The following is a 17,413-nucleotide window of genomic DNA, read 5'->3' on the forward strand; positions in this document are numbered from 1 at the left end:
ATACTAAATGACTAATGACGTATTGAATTCATGTATTTCAGCTCCAAAATGACATAAACCAGGATGAACTAAAACCTTACGCACTGAGCAACTGTATGCTAACTAGGATCAGTTTATATCAAGTACCTGCATTTAATTTGGCAGCACAAAACACAGTTCAAAATCAGTGTTCTAAGTCAAGACAACATGTTTACTGATGTAATGTCAGTGGCAGGTTTCAAATATAAGGACAGAAAATAAGTGAGTAGTGAACGTAGTGAAGCGCATTCATAGAAAATACCTTGAGTGGAATTTGTACAGGCAGCAGTACACACACTACAGAACTGCAGTGCAGTCTTGTGAACAGCTTTGAATGGATTTGTGAGAACAATGAGAGCCTGTGACTGCTGGGGGGGGTCAGGAAAGTCTGTGTAACACGACGATAGCTTTTAACTTTGTGAACTATGGTAAGAATTGGTGGATTTAAATCTTTCAAAGGCAGGCCTAGAATAAACTGGCCTATTATTTTTTTTTACTGAATGATTTTCCTCTCCCCTTTATAAAGACTTACTCACCTGCATGTTACCCAGAGACATATATCACATTTTAAATATCTAGTTTATCTTGTTTTTTCCAAGGAGCCAACCTCCCAATAGTAGAGCATGATTTGTGGCCTCCTCTGAGGTCCTTCAGCCCCTGCCGTGTAAATAATTAGGAGAAACAGGAAGAAAAGATCTCCTCACAGATCACTAAACCCATTCAGTTGTTGTTGCTGAGCCGTGCTGGAAGATGCTGCAATCAAACTCAATTAAGGTCAGTCTCCCATTCATCACTTATGGAAGGGATGCCAGTCACTGTGTGTGATTATCCGGAGCAACGCGGTCCACTCACGGATGAGCAAGGAATGGCTAATACTGTGGAAATGATGCGCTTATGCAATTACCAAAGAGTTGGTTTCAGTGACACAGCACTTCACTACACAGACGTAGCATGTCACGAGCAGGTGTGCAGTCCTACATGAAACCAAACTGGGGATGTTTTATTGATGAATTGAAGTGAAGTGTAGTGCTGACTCATACTGATGGTGTGTGGCATAAACGTTTACTGTGGAAACCACTGGATACACCCACAGATCAGTTTTGACAATTTCCATCTGTAACAGAAAAAAGGAAAAATGGTTATTTCACCACAGAAGTCCGCTCCCCTCCTTCATGATGCACACTCATTGAACACAGTGGTGCAAAACACATTCAACACACACATTCTTCGACATGAAAGCTGCTGTTTAATTCATCCAGTTTTAAATTGTAAAAGATGATTTAACCTGAACTTCACAAACACGACCAGACAATAGGTCGCATCGGCTGCAAACAGAACCGCTTGTTGTCAGTGACTGTAAATGTTATGTAAAGGCACAGTAAGCCAGAGTAATCAGTGTGTTTCTGAAGCATTTATCAAGAGGAGACATCTGTCATACCAGGAGAATGCTGTTTGTTATTGTCTCCAGACAAGTTCACATAGTGTCCCCTCTCCTAAACACACAAATACATACTTGGGCCACCTGCCCATGCTACTCTTAGACCATCAAAGAGCCTGTACTGAAACACACACACACACACACACACACACACACACACACAGAGCTCTGCAGGACAGAGAGAAGTCCTGAGCATTATTCCTCTCTGCGGGAGGAATTCCCTGAAGGAGCTTTCTAATCATTCCAGGAGGGAGCTGAAACATCAAGGCCCAAAGAAGGGAAAAGGTCAGGGAGACTACGAGAATATGGAGCAAAGATGAATAAAAGCACGTTTCTAAATAACACACACCCTTGCTTTGGTGTGATTATGGTGTGCTGAACACACATTGAAACAAGTAAAAGACATTCATGCCTTTATCAGCGGAGTAATAAGACGATCCAGTGTGTTATTTAGCAATAATGAATCAACATGCATGGGTGCTGAATCCTCAAAGACAACGATCAGTGAAGTGGTACTCTGCCACATTTTGGGGGAATTGTGTTTCCTTCCCATGCAAATGATCAGTAGAGTTACATCCACAGCATCACAACAGTGCAGCCAAATGTGGGGAGTTACTTTTTGCTATGTGAAAACAGCATTTTACTGGTTAAACTGGTCTTATAGAGGTATGAAAGTGGTAAAATGGACTGGATGGTTTTAAACTGCAGACATATGAAACATAAAGCTACAGTAATGTGTCGTCTTTGAACAATGATAAGCGTGTTACATGTTATTATATCTAAAACTGCACTCAGCAACAGCACCGCTGAAGGATTCAGTCTGTTCTCAAGCTCATCAAATTTTTACAGATCACTCAAGTTTCATGGCGTTGTCAGCTGCCAGGTATACTGTAGTCTCGTGGAGCCACGCTAGGACCAGAAACCTGTGGCACATGTGACAGGCTCATGTAACAAAGTAAGACCCGAGCGAGAACTCCCTGCTACGGAAATGAACTCTGTGTGAGACCAGCTACTCAATCTCATTGATAACAGTGGTGGAGTGATCTGTGTGCGACATACTATAATATGGACAGAAGCATTACATTAAACATAAATGGAAAGATGACTCATCAAAATAATAATACATAAATGGCAGAAAAATCAACAGTAATGAGGCTTCGTGGTGGATAATACCGCTGAATATGGGTGCATTTGTCTCCACACAGATACTAAGATGTACAAAGATGTCTTTAGGGCAACAAGGTTCCAAAAACTATCTGAAACATTTTTGGAATAATAAGAAATATAGCTCATTTTATGAATGCTAAGACCTAATAATGCATCTCAACTCTTTCCAAATGAATGTGTGGATCATGGGTTCCTGGGTTATTGAATCGAGCTGTCTTCTGTTTGGACAGCTGGCCGGAGTTATAACTGATTTGCCTGCATGAGACAAATGTATTACCAGTGTGGGTTTGTCTGTTTGTTGTGCGTTTGTTCTGAGTGTATTCTTAGATGTATTTCCTTTTAGATCCCTGAGGAAAGCAACACAAACATGTAGATGTAGACAAACAACACGACAGTGAACGGTACAGCTTGTCCTTTGGATCAGTGTGACTTCTCCACAATCCACCGGACAGCAGTGCACAAAGAGCGTCCCTGTTTAAACTCACAACACTGGCTTAATTTACGGCGCTTGGTGAAAATGTCGTGATGTAAATCACGTTGATTATTTCACTCGACTCTGGTTTAGGTTCATTCTCATCATGCTAGATGTGTTTTATTTCTAGGGGGTGCATGGGCTCAAATCTTATTTGTATTAAGTCTGAGTTCATGTGAGCATAGTGATTCTATGTATATTCAGGACATGATGTACATGTACCAGCATCATCCCCTCGCCGTTACTGTATATTGAGTTCAAATGTGGCCACTGACTGTGTTATGCAAAACAGCTTAGTCAACTGACACAGATTCTGGTAAGCTGAGCTGGTGCCATGCTGAAAACTGAGAAGGCATTCACAAGTGTGCCCGTGAGGCAGCGTACGGAGTTCATTTTGTGCTACACTGTTAATCAACAGGGAGATTAGAGCTGTCAATCTGCTACTACAAGGTTAGTTAACCTGCACTGTTTGGCTGCTACTCAAACAGGGACCTGGGTAAGATCTGGCACCGTGCATGACATCCTGGGTCTTGATACTTCAATGTGATGTAATCCCCATCCTTCCTTGTGCCCAGCAGCACTGAGGACATCATGTCACCATGGAACGGGCAGCGTGAGGTAAAGAGCAGCAGCAGCAGCAGCACCGAGAGAAAACTACAACCAACAGCAAGATTTAGAGAAGATTTAATCCGACAAGCAATTATACATAAAAAACTCAAATTATCAGCAGGAAAAACTTTAGCATCAAGTTTCGGAAACAAATGTTTTTGAGCTTGAGCTTCAAGTTTTAATTTTTTTATTATTTAGTCATGTTTAACAGTCAATTGATGAAATTCCCTCTAAAACTCACAGTGCCCCCTAGTGATAAGAGACTATGACTGTGAATTTTTTGCACTTAAAAATGCTTGAAAATAATCAAAATAGACAGATCTATACTATTTGAGATGCACAGTGAAGCGTAGCGAAACCCTAAATCGCGGTCTAACACTAGAATTTAAAATTTGAATATCAGGCCTCGATGTAAAAGTGAATGTGAAAAGCTCCACAAATCACTTCAAGAAGATCTCGGCTACAGAAAAACAAATAATCTGACAGCGGTTATTACAGAGCTTAAACAGATAAAGAACACACAACAAGTAGCGACAGGAGCTGCTCTTTATTCTTTATGGAGTCACACACCATCCTGACAGCCTGTCGTCAAGGTTTCCCCTCAGTTCTTAAAGGAAACAGCAGAAAGATGGAACAACCCAGACATAACAAAGAGTCTGTGGGCAACTTTAAAAACACCGGCATCCCCACTGAAGTGAGAGCTGGTGAAACATGGCAGCTAATAAGGCCCAGGAAAGAAGATCTGAAGGCGGTGGCAGAGAGAATAGTTGAGTGAGAGATTTCAGTAGATTTATTTTTCTGGTTCTTAAGTTTTGTTTTTTTTGTTTTTTTATTTGTGTGTTTCTTTGAACAGAGAGCAGATGTAACAAGGATTAATTATTTTTTTTGTTTGATCTGGAAAGTATATTTGCTGTATTTTACTGCTCCTACAAAAGTAGATGTCACCACCGTGTCAACCTGTGATGAATAGTTTAATACCCTGTAGCATTAATATGCATGCTGTTCATCATCTGGTCACTGTGTTTCAGGAAGCAGAGCAGTTGGCCCAACAACTGTGGGGTCTCTGGACAGATTACCGAGACACTGAACCCTGAGTTGTTCCTAGTGTGTCGTGGCAGCTCTGCTTTAATCATTGTGTGTGTGTGGGAGAATAAGAAAACGACAGTGAAGAAGTCCTTTGGGTATTGGATAAGGAGAGAGAAAAAAAAAAAAAAAAAGCACTACGTAATTGCGTGCTATTTACATGTTGTTATTAAAGGCAGAAAACATTTTGACAAGTTTTTGTGAGCGATTTACTTATAACGTCCATTATCTGGACTTCTCGGAAACAGAAAACCTTGGGATGTTCACATCTTTTTATGTACTAACTTTACAAAATGTACAAGCTGATTCAACTGAAAACATATTCTGGATGACAAACCATCCACCTAAGTAAAATAAAACAAAACAAAACTACATTTATATACAGAGAGATGATAGAAATTACAGCTTATGTCTGTACAGGAATCAGTTTTTGTCTTGTCACAGTAAGATCATTTGGCAATAAAATTAGGATTTCACAGTTCAGTGTGATCACTTCGGCCAGTTCACTCTAGCTCAGTGAAGCGAGCAAACATGGCCTTGCGAACAGCATCCTTGTAAGTGTCAGATGGTGAGAGTTCATATGAGCTTCCTTTAATACCCAAGCCAGTGCCTTTAGTCCTTAATGAGGCCTGTAAGGGGAGGACAAAGACAGTTATTGGAGGAGACAGACTGGACACAGGTGCCCCTGAAGTAACAGTCCTAATTAGTTTGTCAGTGAAAAAGAACAGTGACATAGGGAGGCTAGGGAGTTTAATAATAATAATAAAAAAAAATCTCCTCACTGAGATAGGAGCAGTGATGCCCTGTTGGTGGCGTCCTAGACCTTTTCCCTCTTGCCAGCCCATTGCTTGCAACATCTTGTTTCCGATATTATCACTTGTTAGACCGTCTTTGGTGGGCTGTTCGTAGTTCCTGTGTGAAAGGTGTTGACAATAAAGCAAAAAGATGCTCACAGAGGATCAGCTTTCATGACTAACACTAATCTGAAACCTATTACACTTACACTACTGGGGTGGGTGGTTGGTAACATTTCTTTTTAGGTGCAGGGGGTTCAGGAACACCATACTTCTCTCTCCTCTCTGCAGCTCTGTCTCTGTATTTGAGCTGTTAAGATCAATATGAACCTTACTGAGCATCTGCTCATTCATGAAACTCTTGAAGAAAACAAAACACAAAACGAATTCATTCTTAAGCCAAATACCTCGGTCTCTTTCCTCTCCAGTTCCTCCAGCTCAGCTTCTGAAAGCTTTGATCTTCTCTGAATTTCCAAATTTTGCTAAAACAATTAAAAACAAGTGTAACAGACAAATCACAAGCAAAGGTACTGTATTCAAACATATACCCAAGATAGTATAAGATCTCTAACACCCTCTCCTTCCTGTATTGAAGTTTTATAGATTGAACAGATGGCAGTGCTCAGAATATTCATACATTAGCCACAGGCAGATTAAACGCCTGCTGTTTTGCCATGCTCACCTTGTGGAGGTCTGAGAGCTGCTGGTGACGCAGCAGAGCCTCTTTGGTGGGGAACTGACGTCGACACAGCAGACAAACCATCTTCTTCCAGTCTGTTATTTTTCCTTCCTCGTCAGTTGCTCTTTCGGAGATGCTCTCCTCTGGGTCGCTGTCTCCGTTATAAGCAGCAACCAGACCACCCTGGTTGAAAGCACATAGGTGGCGTGTGATGACATTACTTTTATTAATAACTGTTCCATGCAGGAACAACACTAAAGGCACATACAAACCTTAGCTGAAGTCTCCTGCTCTGTGAACTTGAATTGCTCAGTCATGAGAGATGGTATCTCAAAGCCTCCCATTTGCTAAAAGAAAACAAACATTATTAACAAATAATTAATATAAAGCAATTTAAAAAATCCAGAGATCAATAGCAAGCAATACAACTGTAGTGTTTCAAAGGCTGGTCATAGAAGAGTATTTATAATGATGATAAAAACAGATTTCATTTTAATTCAAATTTAACTTCACTATAGATTAGCGTGCACTCTCTCAGTTTCTTTTGCAGTATACTCTCCTACTTTGTGTACAACATACAGTACTAAAGCCCAATCAAGAATTCTAAACTACCTTCTTCTCAAAGAGGATGAAACCTGCATCAGCAGCTGCAGACTCCTTCCTGTCTTCCTCCTTGGATGGCCCTAATCCCTGGAAACTGCTCTTAAAACTTTCCTTTTGCTTATTTAAGCTTTTTGCCCAGCGCTCCATGTCCTTTGCTATCTGCAATTTTAATTAGAGTCAATATTATTTCAGGGTAAAGAAAATAGCCATTAGCAAAAAAACTATTTTTTTTTTTTTTTTTTAAGTAGCACTTACCTGCTGTGCAGACTTGCTTTTTGGCTTTTCTTTTTTATCTTTTGTCTCTTTGCTGCTTGTGGTAACAGTGGCTGAGGAGCTGGCTGTGGTGTTAGCTGTCGACGTTTGTTCTGCACTTGTGTCTGTTGGTGCGGGGACATACGTCTGCTTCTCACTGTCCCAGTACAGGTACTGCTGAGTCTCAGAGTTATAGTAGTACTGTTGATGATAAACAACTGAATAAATTAACAGTTTAGGTAGAATAAATGACCAATAGCTTCACAGTGTTTCCTCTACATACTTGGCTGCTGGGATCATAATAAAGGCCCGTCTGTGAATCGTAGTAGTAACCCGAAGACTCATCATACTGGTAAGTGGAAGTGTCAGGAACAGCTACAGATACAAAAGGCACAGATGAAACAAAGGGTGCTTTTAAAGCACTTGTAACTGATAAATGTTTGACCCCCTCGCTCACATGCAGAGGGAATAATCTGTAGCCATTTCATCTCACCTGTTATGTTGGCAGTGGGAGCAGAACAAATTGTAGTTGCTACAGTAGGAGCGGCTGAAGTTACCAGAGATGTGGTGCAAACATTAGCAGCCTGTTGTACTGCCTCAACTGGCCGTGCTAATTGTTGTGACTGAGAAGGAAGGGGAAAGTCATGATTCACTGTTAGACTTACTGCAAAAGGTAAATTAATATTCATAAATATTTAATGTTATTATATTAGGTAATGAAAAAAATAGTTCTGTCTGCTGTACTCTGGCTAGATTTACCTGTATGGCAGGCTGGCTAATAATGACAGGCTGGTAAACTTGAGCTGTCTGAGATATGACCACACCGTTGGCTGCAGGGATCAACGTCTTAATTCCTGGAGCAGCTGCAGACAGTAATGATAAAGGTACCAATGTCATGAAAATGGGAACTGTCTTAGCTTCCTTCCACTGGCTGAAGTATCTTTTTAGTGCAATATATTAGTGACTAGCATGGCATATTACCTCCGAGTAATCCATCACCAATGACAGGAGCCAATCCTTCTTGCTGCTGCTGCCATACTTGATAATTCTGACCCTACATGAAATGAAAAATCAATATGATCAAAATTGTTTTAATAATCACCACTCTTATTAAAGCAATTGTGACAGTAAAGTAGACTCTGAACTGACCTGTGTTTGCTGTACATAGCCCTCTGGAAGAGGGATGAAGTCAGAGGTGGCACTAGAACCTTGTAACTAAAAGGATAAAAGTGTGTGAGTCAGTAACAGCAGGGCCACAAATAATCACAATCATTAAATCACAGTTGAATTTGCAACAGAACGTTTTTTTTTATGATTTTATACAGAAAACATTTGAATAAGTACTAAAAGCTAAACTAAGCATTTTTAAAATGATCAAGTGGTTTTTCTTTAACTGTAGCTACACCGAACTAGACCACAGTGTAAATGTTGAACTTATTCTACCGGTGATGTAAGAGAGGGCTCTAAAGACATTCTATTATTGACACTGGACTAAAAGGTACTTATTTGTGTTCATGTGTATTCATTCCAAAGTGTTATACTACTACTATACTTTTTTAATCAGTATTTTACGTGAAAATAATTTAAATTACTTGTAAATAGAAATCAACACAAGTAAATCCATGATACCTGACTCGATGACCACTGAGCAGCAGCAATAGCTGTGCTGGCAACAGAAAGAGCACTGGCTCTGATCCCATCAGGCTGTGCTGAGTCTCTGGAAAGGACACAGTGGTTTAGTTTGACCTTCATTTTCAGGGCATGCAAAAAATGTTTTGCTATTTTTAAATTCGTATACTGAACATGCATGTAGGGCCAAGAAAGCACTTTGCAGAAGATTGTGAATATAAAATTAGGGTAACTGCACCAATTTTGTTCTTTATTATTAGTTAGACAACAAAAACTAATTAAAGAAAAATTATATAGCATCTTGTTATATAATTCCAACACAGTTCTCACTGAAGACCCAAAATAGCTAACACGTATTAAATTTTTGTTCATAGAAACTAAAGACGAACTCAAACAGTTTTAATGTGTGATGACTCACTTCCTAGCACTCTTGGCATAATCAACACCAATTGTTTTTCCGTCCAGTTTTAGAGGTGGCTGAAGGCCCTGGAGAATGGTGAGCAGCTGTGAAGCCTCCTATACATGAAAACATATGATTGTCTTAAGTGTGTACACGCCCAAAACAAACATACGGACTTATGACTACACACTGGCTACAAAAACATACCAAGGGAGATGAGAGCTGAACAAAGGCAAAGCCTCTATTCTGCCCTGTTTGTTTGTCTTTGATGAGACGGATGTTGCCCGTGGACAAGTTAGCATATGGCGCCAGCATGCTCAAAATTCCATCAACAGTTGAAAGGGGGGCAATGTTCCTTAAAATTATTGCTGTTAACAAAAGTGTTGTCATGAATAAATATAGAATTTGTGAACGAGAAGAATTAATTATTTCAATATAGGATGAAAAACACACTCACTGTCTCCACTGAATTCTCCAGACTGTTGAGACTCTACATTTAAACCATTTACTCCAGGAGACTCTCCTTCTAAAGTCAGCAATGAGAGAGACACACATTCGTTACCATTAAGTACAAACAACTAACATAGCGCAAGTCAGAGCTGAACATAACAGAGAAGAGCAAAAATCAATAAAATAAAATAAATGAAGTTATTTTATTGAAGTAACAACGCACCAACTTTTGCTGCTCCACACCTGAAACACTTTAGCCTCTTTCGAAAATTGTACAGACCGCACTGCAATAAACCAAAGGCAATATTTTATTTTTGTTTTAAAAAGCAGAAGCACAGCAAGAAAATACTCACTGCATTCAGATGACTTTGCTTAGGAACAAGACCAAGTGTGCTTAGAAATAAGACTTACAGCATTACAAAGCCAGTTTTCAAACTTCTGTCTCCTGTTACTGTAGTGCACTGCAATGCTTTTCCCCTGGATCACCAACTTGTTCTGTGAAGTCAAAAGCCATCAGTTATTTCAAATTCTAAGATATTTACACCAAAGAGGCAGATGAGGTCCTGCCACTACCCCACCCAATGAGTGAGAGCAGCTGGAACGGGAAAGAGTGGCTAGGCTTACACTCGCTGCTTAGATAGAGTGTGTCGGGGAGTAAAAGGGAACAGAGGCAGAAGAGAAGTTCAGAAAGAGAGAGAGAGAGAGCTTCAGTTCTGTGTACAAGGGAATGAGTTCTCAAAAAATGGTTTCAGGTATGTTTGGGATCGGAGTGCTGCCAGCTCATCCCTATCTCACTCCAGTCTTCGGATTTTAAATGGAGATGAGAAAATATCCAAGTGACTGAGCTGGAGCAGAATGTGTGAACCCCACAGGGCAGTCAGGTCTAAATAGTCTGTTAAGTCTACTCTTGATAAAGGGAGGCAGAAGACCTTTTGAAAGTGAGCTCCTAAAGATATTCTGCATAGTGTCTTGTCAACAATTCTAACAGAAAACACAGATTTCATTACACTTCCCAAAAAAATGATGCACTAAACTGAGATGAAAGACTTTTTGCCTGATTTTTTTTTTTTTTTTTTAAAGCTGCTGTATACTAAACTGATCAACCAAGTGTGCGATATCAAAAAAGAATGATCTCTACCTAAATCTAAACCTAAACAGATTTTCAGTTCTGTAAATTGGCATCATCATCATCATCATCATCATGATATTGGGTAATTTGGGCCCTGATCTCCAGAAATAATTCTAGACTTTGTGATTGTTGAAGCAACCTGATTGGTCTCCATCCATCGAGTAGAATCTTGCAAGTGATAAAACTCCACGAAGGCGAAACCTCGGCTTATACCTAGAGACAGCATTCAAATATAGACGGGAGGTGTGTTAGTAAGAATGCTTTGGTGCAACATTCAAACTCACAATGGGCTTGTACAGTCCAATTCAAAGTAAAAACGGAAGTGGGGAGGGTGTTTACAAGGTCTAGGGGATGTGAAGCATTTGGCTTACCATAGCTTTTTATGTCTGTACATAAATCAAACATACAGTTTCCTCTTTACCTGATCTTTTCATCAAACCAAACAGTCTTTGATGTCAGGATCCTCCTTGTAATATAGTATTAGCCTTTTATTCAAGGACAGCCATATAGGAAATAAAGTGGGAATTAAGACAGAATGTGGAGACTCTCCTTTGAATATCAAAACTCACCTGTCCTTTTCTTCATCAAGCGAATGTCCACAGGCTGGGGCCCCTGCAGCTGCTCAAGGGCTGAGCGAATCTGGAAAATGGAAGCAGAGAGTTAAACTGAACTTTCCCCATTGTTAACCATCACTAAATAGATTTTTTAGTAGTTTAGTAGCTTAACATTATGCTGACAATTTGAATCATTATGGCTCAGCTGTTACAATTTATTTATAACAGCTGAGCCATAATTATTCAAATAAACTGTCTGCTGCCTTTTTGTTTTGTTTTTTTCTTCCTTTTTTTCAAAGTTTCTTTCCTCAACTTCAAAACTTGCCAAAGACACTGACACAGACACTGAACACTGAACACAGTAAAGTCGGACTGAAGTCAAGAGGTCCCAGAAACACCTCCCACAATCAGCTTCTTATGTGCAGCAGGTGTTTTAGCACATTTCGTTAACAAATGAAACAGATCAGCATTGGAGCTAACAATTTATTCCCTAGGTATGGTGTTACCCTAAGCGTAAGTGGAACTGGTTGAGAACTGTGAGCTTACATCATCCTCTGTGACATGAAGAGAGAGACCCCTCAGCATAATGGTCTTGCTTTCCTCCTCCTGTTCCATTCTGTAGTCCTGGTCTGCATAATCGCCATCATATTCCTCGTCAGATCTCTCACTACTGCGTTGCTTTCTGCCCCTCTGTTACAGACCAAAATAAAATGTATATAAATATATAGACAGATGTGTTTTATTGTATTCTTCTGCTGATGGTGAGTGGTAGGTATTCCAATTCACTTACATCTGGACTGTCTCTGCGCTTGTCAAAGCGCTCTCTGCATCTATCATCACCCCATGGTCGCTCATAATCTCTCTCCACATCTCTGCCTCGTCTTTCAAACCATTCTGGATCATCTCTTCTCCCATCTGAGCCATACCTTCCACTACGTTCACCACGAGTGGGCCTGAAAAAGATGAATTATCATAGATTGTCATATAAATGTATAAATAAGCTCAACATGTGCCAAAACACCAAATTCATTTTACCTTCTATCGGTCCCCATGGTTGTGCGTAGTGGACACGCGTTTAATCAGGTGACTGTAGAAAAATCAAAAGATTAATAATATTTAACGTCAGTCTGGACAAACCTCAAATAGACACTTTGATATACCATGTTTTTACTTGCCCGTCTTTATTAACACGAGGCAAATTCGTCATGTATACATTTTTCTAACCCTCAGAAACCAGCGATGAGTAGCAAACAGTGACTTTATGTTAGCCTAACTTAGGTCTACTTAGCTACAGAATCCTTACGTAAGCTAGGACGCTAGAGCTAAAGCTAACTGGCTTCACAACCCTGACAACAAATGACGGACAGACAGTATAAACTGACCGTAAAACTCTCTCGGAGTGTTGGTACATATGGCTAACATAATGCTGTTTGACGTCCAAGTCGTACATAAAATTATTTCTCGGCTAGAAACAAGCAGAAACAAGGTATATTTCTATGCTAGCAGAGGATGCAGCAGGCTAATTCACTTAGCTAAGATGATGCATCTATGTAGCCTAGATATAATCTCGATTAGCTAACGCAACAATGCATAACTAAGCTTTAGTTTTACCTCAAAGACAGCGTGCAGCCTTTGTGCTGTCGCGTTTCGTACCGTTTTAACTGAACGGCCTGTTGTGTCTAATGATGAGCTGATAACACGGGTTTCTAGAAGTTTTTTCTTCCTTCTCTTCCCGTATGTCAGCGAACAGTGGGTGGCGCATTACCGCCACCCACTGGTCAGGATGATTTACAACATAACAGGCAGCTTCAACATGATATAAAGCTTGGTGTAAAGAGAATTACAATAGAGACACAAATAACAATACTGTATGAATTTCACATATCCTCTTTTGCAGTGCAAATCTAAGCAGACTTTTTATTTAGTGCAAATATTTGTGTAGCTAACTACACGCATTTAGCCTACCGTAGCCTACATAGATCACCCATAAGAGGCTGTGTAGGCCTATATGACATTATCTTGAAAACATCATATTTTATAAAACATCTAATATTTTTCCACTATTATTTGCACATCAGTGTGACCTTGTTGTTATCATGCCTGCACCTAAATCCTTAATGTTCATGTTTGTTTCTCTCCGTTTAGCTTTGTTGTCCTTGTTTTAGCTGCACACGTAGACACATATCTCTGTAGCTACATTTGTACATTGTATGTAACACTGAGAGTTGTTGATGGGTTGTAGGTTACTGTTTCCACTTACCCAACCATCAGTCATTTCTAAATTCTGTAGATGTCATGCTTGTGTTTTACTGATCTTGTCACACGCATGAACATGATCTATCCCTTATTCCAAATACTGTTAATCTCTTTAATTATGGTTTGGGTATATGGATATGAAGCAATAGGGCTTTGATTTCTGCACAGCAGTAATAAACTTATAAGCTTTCTATTTATTTCAGATGTAGGAACAATAAAATACATGAGATAAATGACCACAGGCTGACACATCACTGGCAGGAGGCTGTGGTGTTATATTTAGCAGAGCCTGTGCCCGGCCCGACACACCCTGCATCACCGCGGGGTGGCGCTGCAGTCTCAGTGACTGAGATGCGGATGAGCTGCAGAAGCAGAAATCTGCTCTCATCCCTGGAGTCAATACAACAGCGCAATGGCCGCAGCAGTGGATGCGAATTGTTAGAGACGGTTTCATTCATTTAACTACCTCCCGTTGCGTATGGTTTGCTTATCTGGAAGCTGGTAGAAGCGCGGAGAGTGGTGGTGACTACGCTAACACGGCTCGCCAGCTCCCACCAACAGTGACAAGAGGATCAGGAAGAAGGTAGCCAGCTGGCTAACGTTAACATTAGCGGACCTCTAGCGTTAGCGTGAAGCTAGCTGATCACTGGTAGTGGTTTATTAAATAACAAATCCGGCTTAGATTATGCTAATTCAAGTGAGCTCGCTAGCTAAATAGCTATACCTAGCATTACCTTTACCTTTAAGGTCCATAATGACACTAGCTAGTAGCTAAATGAAGTGACAGCCCATCCCTTTCTACCGTTTACATAGCTTCTTGGTGACTAATTTACTAAACTGTCACATTTAACAGTCCTCTCGTTTGTAAAACATAGTATTTGGGACGAATACACATTGTAATACACATGCTTGCTGTCTACAGTCATTTCTGTTTTTATTTCTTCAGCCACCTGCCTGAATGGCCGAGCCAGAGCTGCTGCTAGACTCCAACATCCGACTCTGGGTGGTGTTACCCATTGTCTTCATCACCTTTCTTGTTGGGGTGATGCGGCATTATGTCTCTATTCTTCTTCAGAGTGACAAGAAGTTGACGCTAGAACAAGTCTCTGACAGGTAATCATACGTGATGTCTAGCTGTGAAGTGGATGTATTTGAGGAAAAAAGCATTTCATTTGAGTTGGTGTGTGTTTTTCTAACCCAGTCAGGTTCTTATTCGGAGCAGAATTCTCAGGGAAAATGGAAAATACATTCCCAAACAGGTAGATGTTGTCTTTGCATTCACATGTCAACACTACTGTGTGTAGGATGGTGTCACTGATCATCTCTCTCCTTTTTTTTTTTTTAAGTCCTTTTTGATGAGAAAGTTCTACTTCAATAATCAAGAAGATGGATTTTTCAAGAAGACCAAAAGAAAGGTGGTCCCACCTTCTCCAATGACAGGTAATCACTTTAAGTAAAGTACTTCGTCTGATACACACTTCAGTATTATAATCCAATATATTACTTCATACATAAGCTTATTTATCAGTAAGATATCTGGTATTTAAACAATCTAACAATGAAAATGCTATTCTATCACTAAGAAAAAAATACAATACAGACAAGACCAGGCACAAAAGACAGGATACCACAATACATATTGCAGATAGGGATGATTAGTCAACGTTAAACCCCATTTTCATACACATGTTGTCAGTGTACACAAATTTGTCCATGACTACATATCTGCTCCTTCGTTGTTCTGTACTATTATTTATGTCTATATTTACCACAAATGACATTAAATTGACTTACAGTTTTTTCATAGAGCTGTAACTCATGTTGACATATTAACTGTAATAAAACAAATGTGCAAAGCTTACAGAGTGACTTTGTTTCTCAATGCTTCCATATCACAGATCCCAGCATGCTAACGGACATGATGAAAGGCAATGTCACCAACGTGCTTCCTATGATCCTCATCGGCGGCTGGATCAATTGGACCTTTTCAGGATTTGTAACAAGTAATGATCTCATTCACAGACTTGCACAATGTAACATGCACAAAAACAACTCTGAGTTTGTGTTGCTACAAGATAAGATGTTGTTTGTGTGGAGGTTTTACATTGAGTTCTCTCTGTACTCTCCTCCACACAGCTAAGGTTCCCTTCCCTCTGACTTTACGCTTCAAGCCCATGCTGCAGCAGGGAATAGAGCTACTCTCTCTGGATGCTTCCTGGTAAATTAACTGAAACCACATGTGGAGATATGTCCTGTAAAAGTCATGCATTTGTCTCAAGATGCTGACCTTGTTTTCACTTATGTTTGTGTGTGTGTGTGTGTGTGTGTGTGTTTATTATCTAGGGTGAGCTCAGCATCATGGTATTTCCTCAATGTGTTTGGACTACGAAGCATGTACTCACTAATACTTGGCCAGGACAATGGTAATTTTTAGTTAAATTTTGTGTTTTTTCTCATGGAATTGTTCAGTTTCACTACTGATATGAAAACTGCTTGTTGACGTTAGGATCAGTAGAGGGCAGAACACATTAAACAACTATTACAGTACAAGTATTCATTAGATGCTGTTTGATTGGTCACCATAAAGAAGAATATTAACTCTTAATGCTAATTCTTCTGGGAGTTGTCTCAGTTTGTTTTTCAATTTTAAGAACAGAGGAATTATCACAGTTGATCTTTACAAATTGATTAGGTCGTACAGACTGAGTAAAGCCTTTTGGTGAAATCTATAATTGGACATTTAAAGTGAAACATCTCAGCATTTATATAATAATTTCTCATTTCTAGATGGTAATTGTTTTTGTTTTGTTGCAATCCCCATAGGTGCAGATCAGTCGAGGATCATGCAGGAGCAGATGAGTGGTGCTGCCATGGCCATGCCTGCAGATACAAATAAGGCTTTCAAGGTATATAACTTAGTGTTGGAGTAATTGTTTATTAATTAGGGTAGCCTTTGCTCAGTTGCCTATGTAACGTTTCTCTGATTTCAGGCCGAATGGGAGGCACTGGAGCTGACTGACCATCAGTGGGCGCTGGAGAGTGTAGAGGACGATCTGATGAGCAGGGAGCTGGATTTTGATGGCATGTTTAGTAAGGAGCTGCCAAGTGGTATCTTCTGATGGCCTACTCATTTGAACTTGGAGCCTTCAGTTTGGATTTAGAATATTGCAGGGATTTGTTTTTGGTTAAAACACAGATGGGACAAATCCCTTCATGTTATGCAAAGTTTACATGACTTGTTTGTTGCCCTTGTCTTTCACATGTATTACCTTTCCATTCCTGTTCATAAAGTATCTGAAATGACTTCAAATACACTGGTTCTGCTGCTGTCTCATGCATATTAGAAAGCACTGCTTTGTTATTTCACTTTTGAGACAGAAAATGGGTGCCGGGTGGGGTGGGGGGTTAAAGTGGCTTTTTGCTTTGTGAAAGGCATTATTATTAGCTTCCACCTTTAACTAACAGTAAAGGTGCCATCATAATGCCAATAGGTAATATTTTGTGAAGTACTTAGTGCTTATTTTTTATGTCATATACAGCCGGATGAGCTGTCTCCATTTCCACACTTCACATGTCTAGATAATAGAATATAACACAATTTTAGAGGTCTAAATACTTATTTAATTATACTTCAGTTTTTAAAAACTTCTTCGTTAGAACATAGATCTGTTTTGGGGCAACTTCCTAAATTTGGAATTACACTCAGAACATATTAGTTGTTGGAAATGTATGTGTGATTAAAATATTGTTTTAAAGTATGTAGATGGTTTATTTTGTAATGTAACTTCCCTGTGTTTTGTACAGTATAAAGCCTGATTTGACTAAAACCTCTGTTCATTTGTTGCATTTCATCTCAACATAAATATACCATTACTGTACA

The 17,413-nt window shown here is 39.7% G+C and overlaps 2 protein-coding genes across 3 annotated transcripts; one reads left to right on the forward strand and one right to left on the reverse strand.

Annotated features, from left to right (window-relative positions):
* Positions 1–4,232: 4,232 nt before the first annotated feature.
* LOC113154517 (RNA-binding protein 5-like) lies at positions 4,233–13,022 on the reverse strand. 2 transcript variants are annotated; one of them, XM_026348767.1, is made up of 25 exons: positions 12,889–13,022; positions 12,313–12,364; positions 12,068–12,230; positions 11,824–11,967; positions 11,293–11,362; positions 10,863–10,936; positions 10,006–10,089; positions 9,818–9,878; positions 9,602–9,670; positions 9,352–9,512; positions 9,163–9,260; positions 8,745–8,832; positions 8,265–8,330; positions 8,097–8,169; positions 7,875–7,978; positions 7,609–7,738; positions 7,399–7,490; positions 7,119–7,316; positions 6,873–7,022; positions 6,533–6,607; positions 6,264–6,443; positions 5,989–6,063; positions 5,791–5,891; positions 5,570–5,699; positions 4,233–5,416 (listed from the first exon to the last, which is right to left on the reverse strand). In XM_026348767.1, exons 2-25 carry the CDS (start codon positions 12,327–12,329, stop codon positions 5,291–5,293), a joined length of 2,529 nt encoding a protein of 842 aa, XP_026204552.1. In that variant the 5' UTR covers positions 12,330–12,364; positions 12,889–13,022; the 3' UTR covers positions 4,233–5,290. The 2 variants fall into 2 exon arrangements, with proteins under 2 accessions (XP_026204552.1, XP_026204553.1); XM_026348768.1 differs by having other exon boundaries at positions 5,276–5,416; positions 12,931–13,006.
* Positions 13,023–13,890: 868 nt separating this feature from the next.
* emc3 (ER membrane protein complex subunit 3) lies at positions 13,891–17,369 on the forward strand. Its single transcript, XM_026346757.1, has 9 exons — positions 13,891–14,116; positions 14,480–14,646; positions 14,735–14,792; positions 14,880–14,973; positions 15,432–15,536; positions 15,670–15,751; positions 15,877–15,956; positions 16,357–16,439; positions 16,524–17,369. Exons 2-9 carry the CDS (start codon positions 14,492–14,494, stop codon positions 16,650–16,652), a joined length of 786 nt encoding a protein of 261 aa, XP_026202542.1. The 5' UTR covers positions 13,891–14,116; positions 14,480–14,491; the 3' UTR covers positions 16,653–17,369.
* The last annotated feature ends 44 nt before the right edge of the window (positions 17,370–17,413 follow it).

Source organism: Anabas testudineus, chromosome 5 (genome assembly GCF_900324465.2).
Source record: "Anabas testudineus chromosome 5, fAnaTes1.2, whole genome shotgun sequence".
NCBI classification, from domain to species: Eukaryota; Metazoa; Chordata; class Actinopteri; order Anabantiformes; family Anabantidae; genus Anabas; species Anabas testudineus.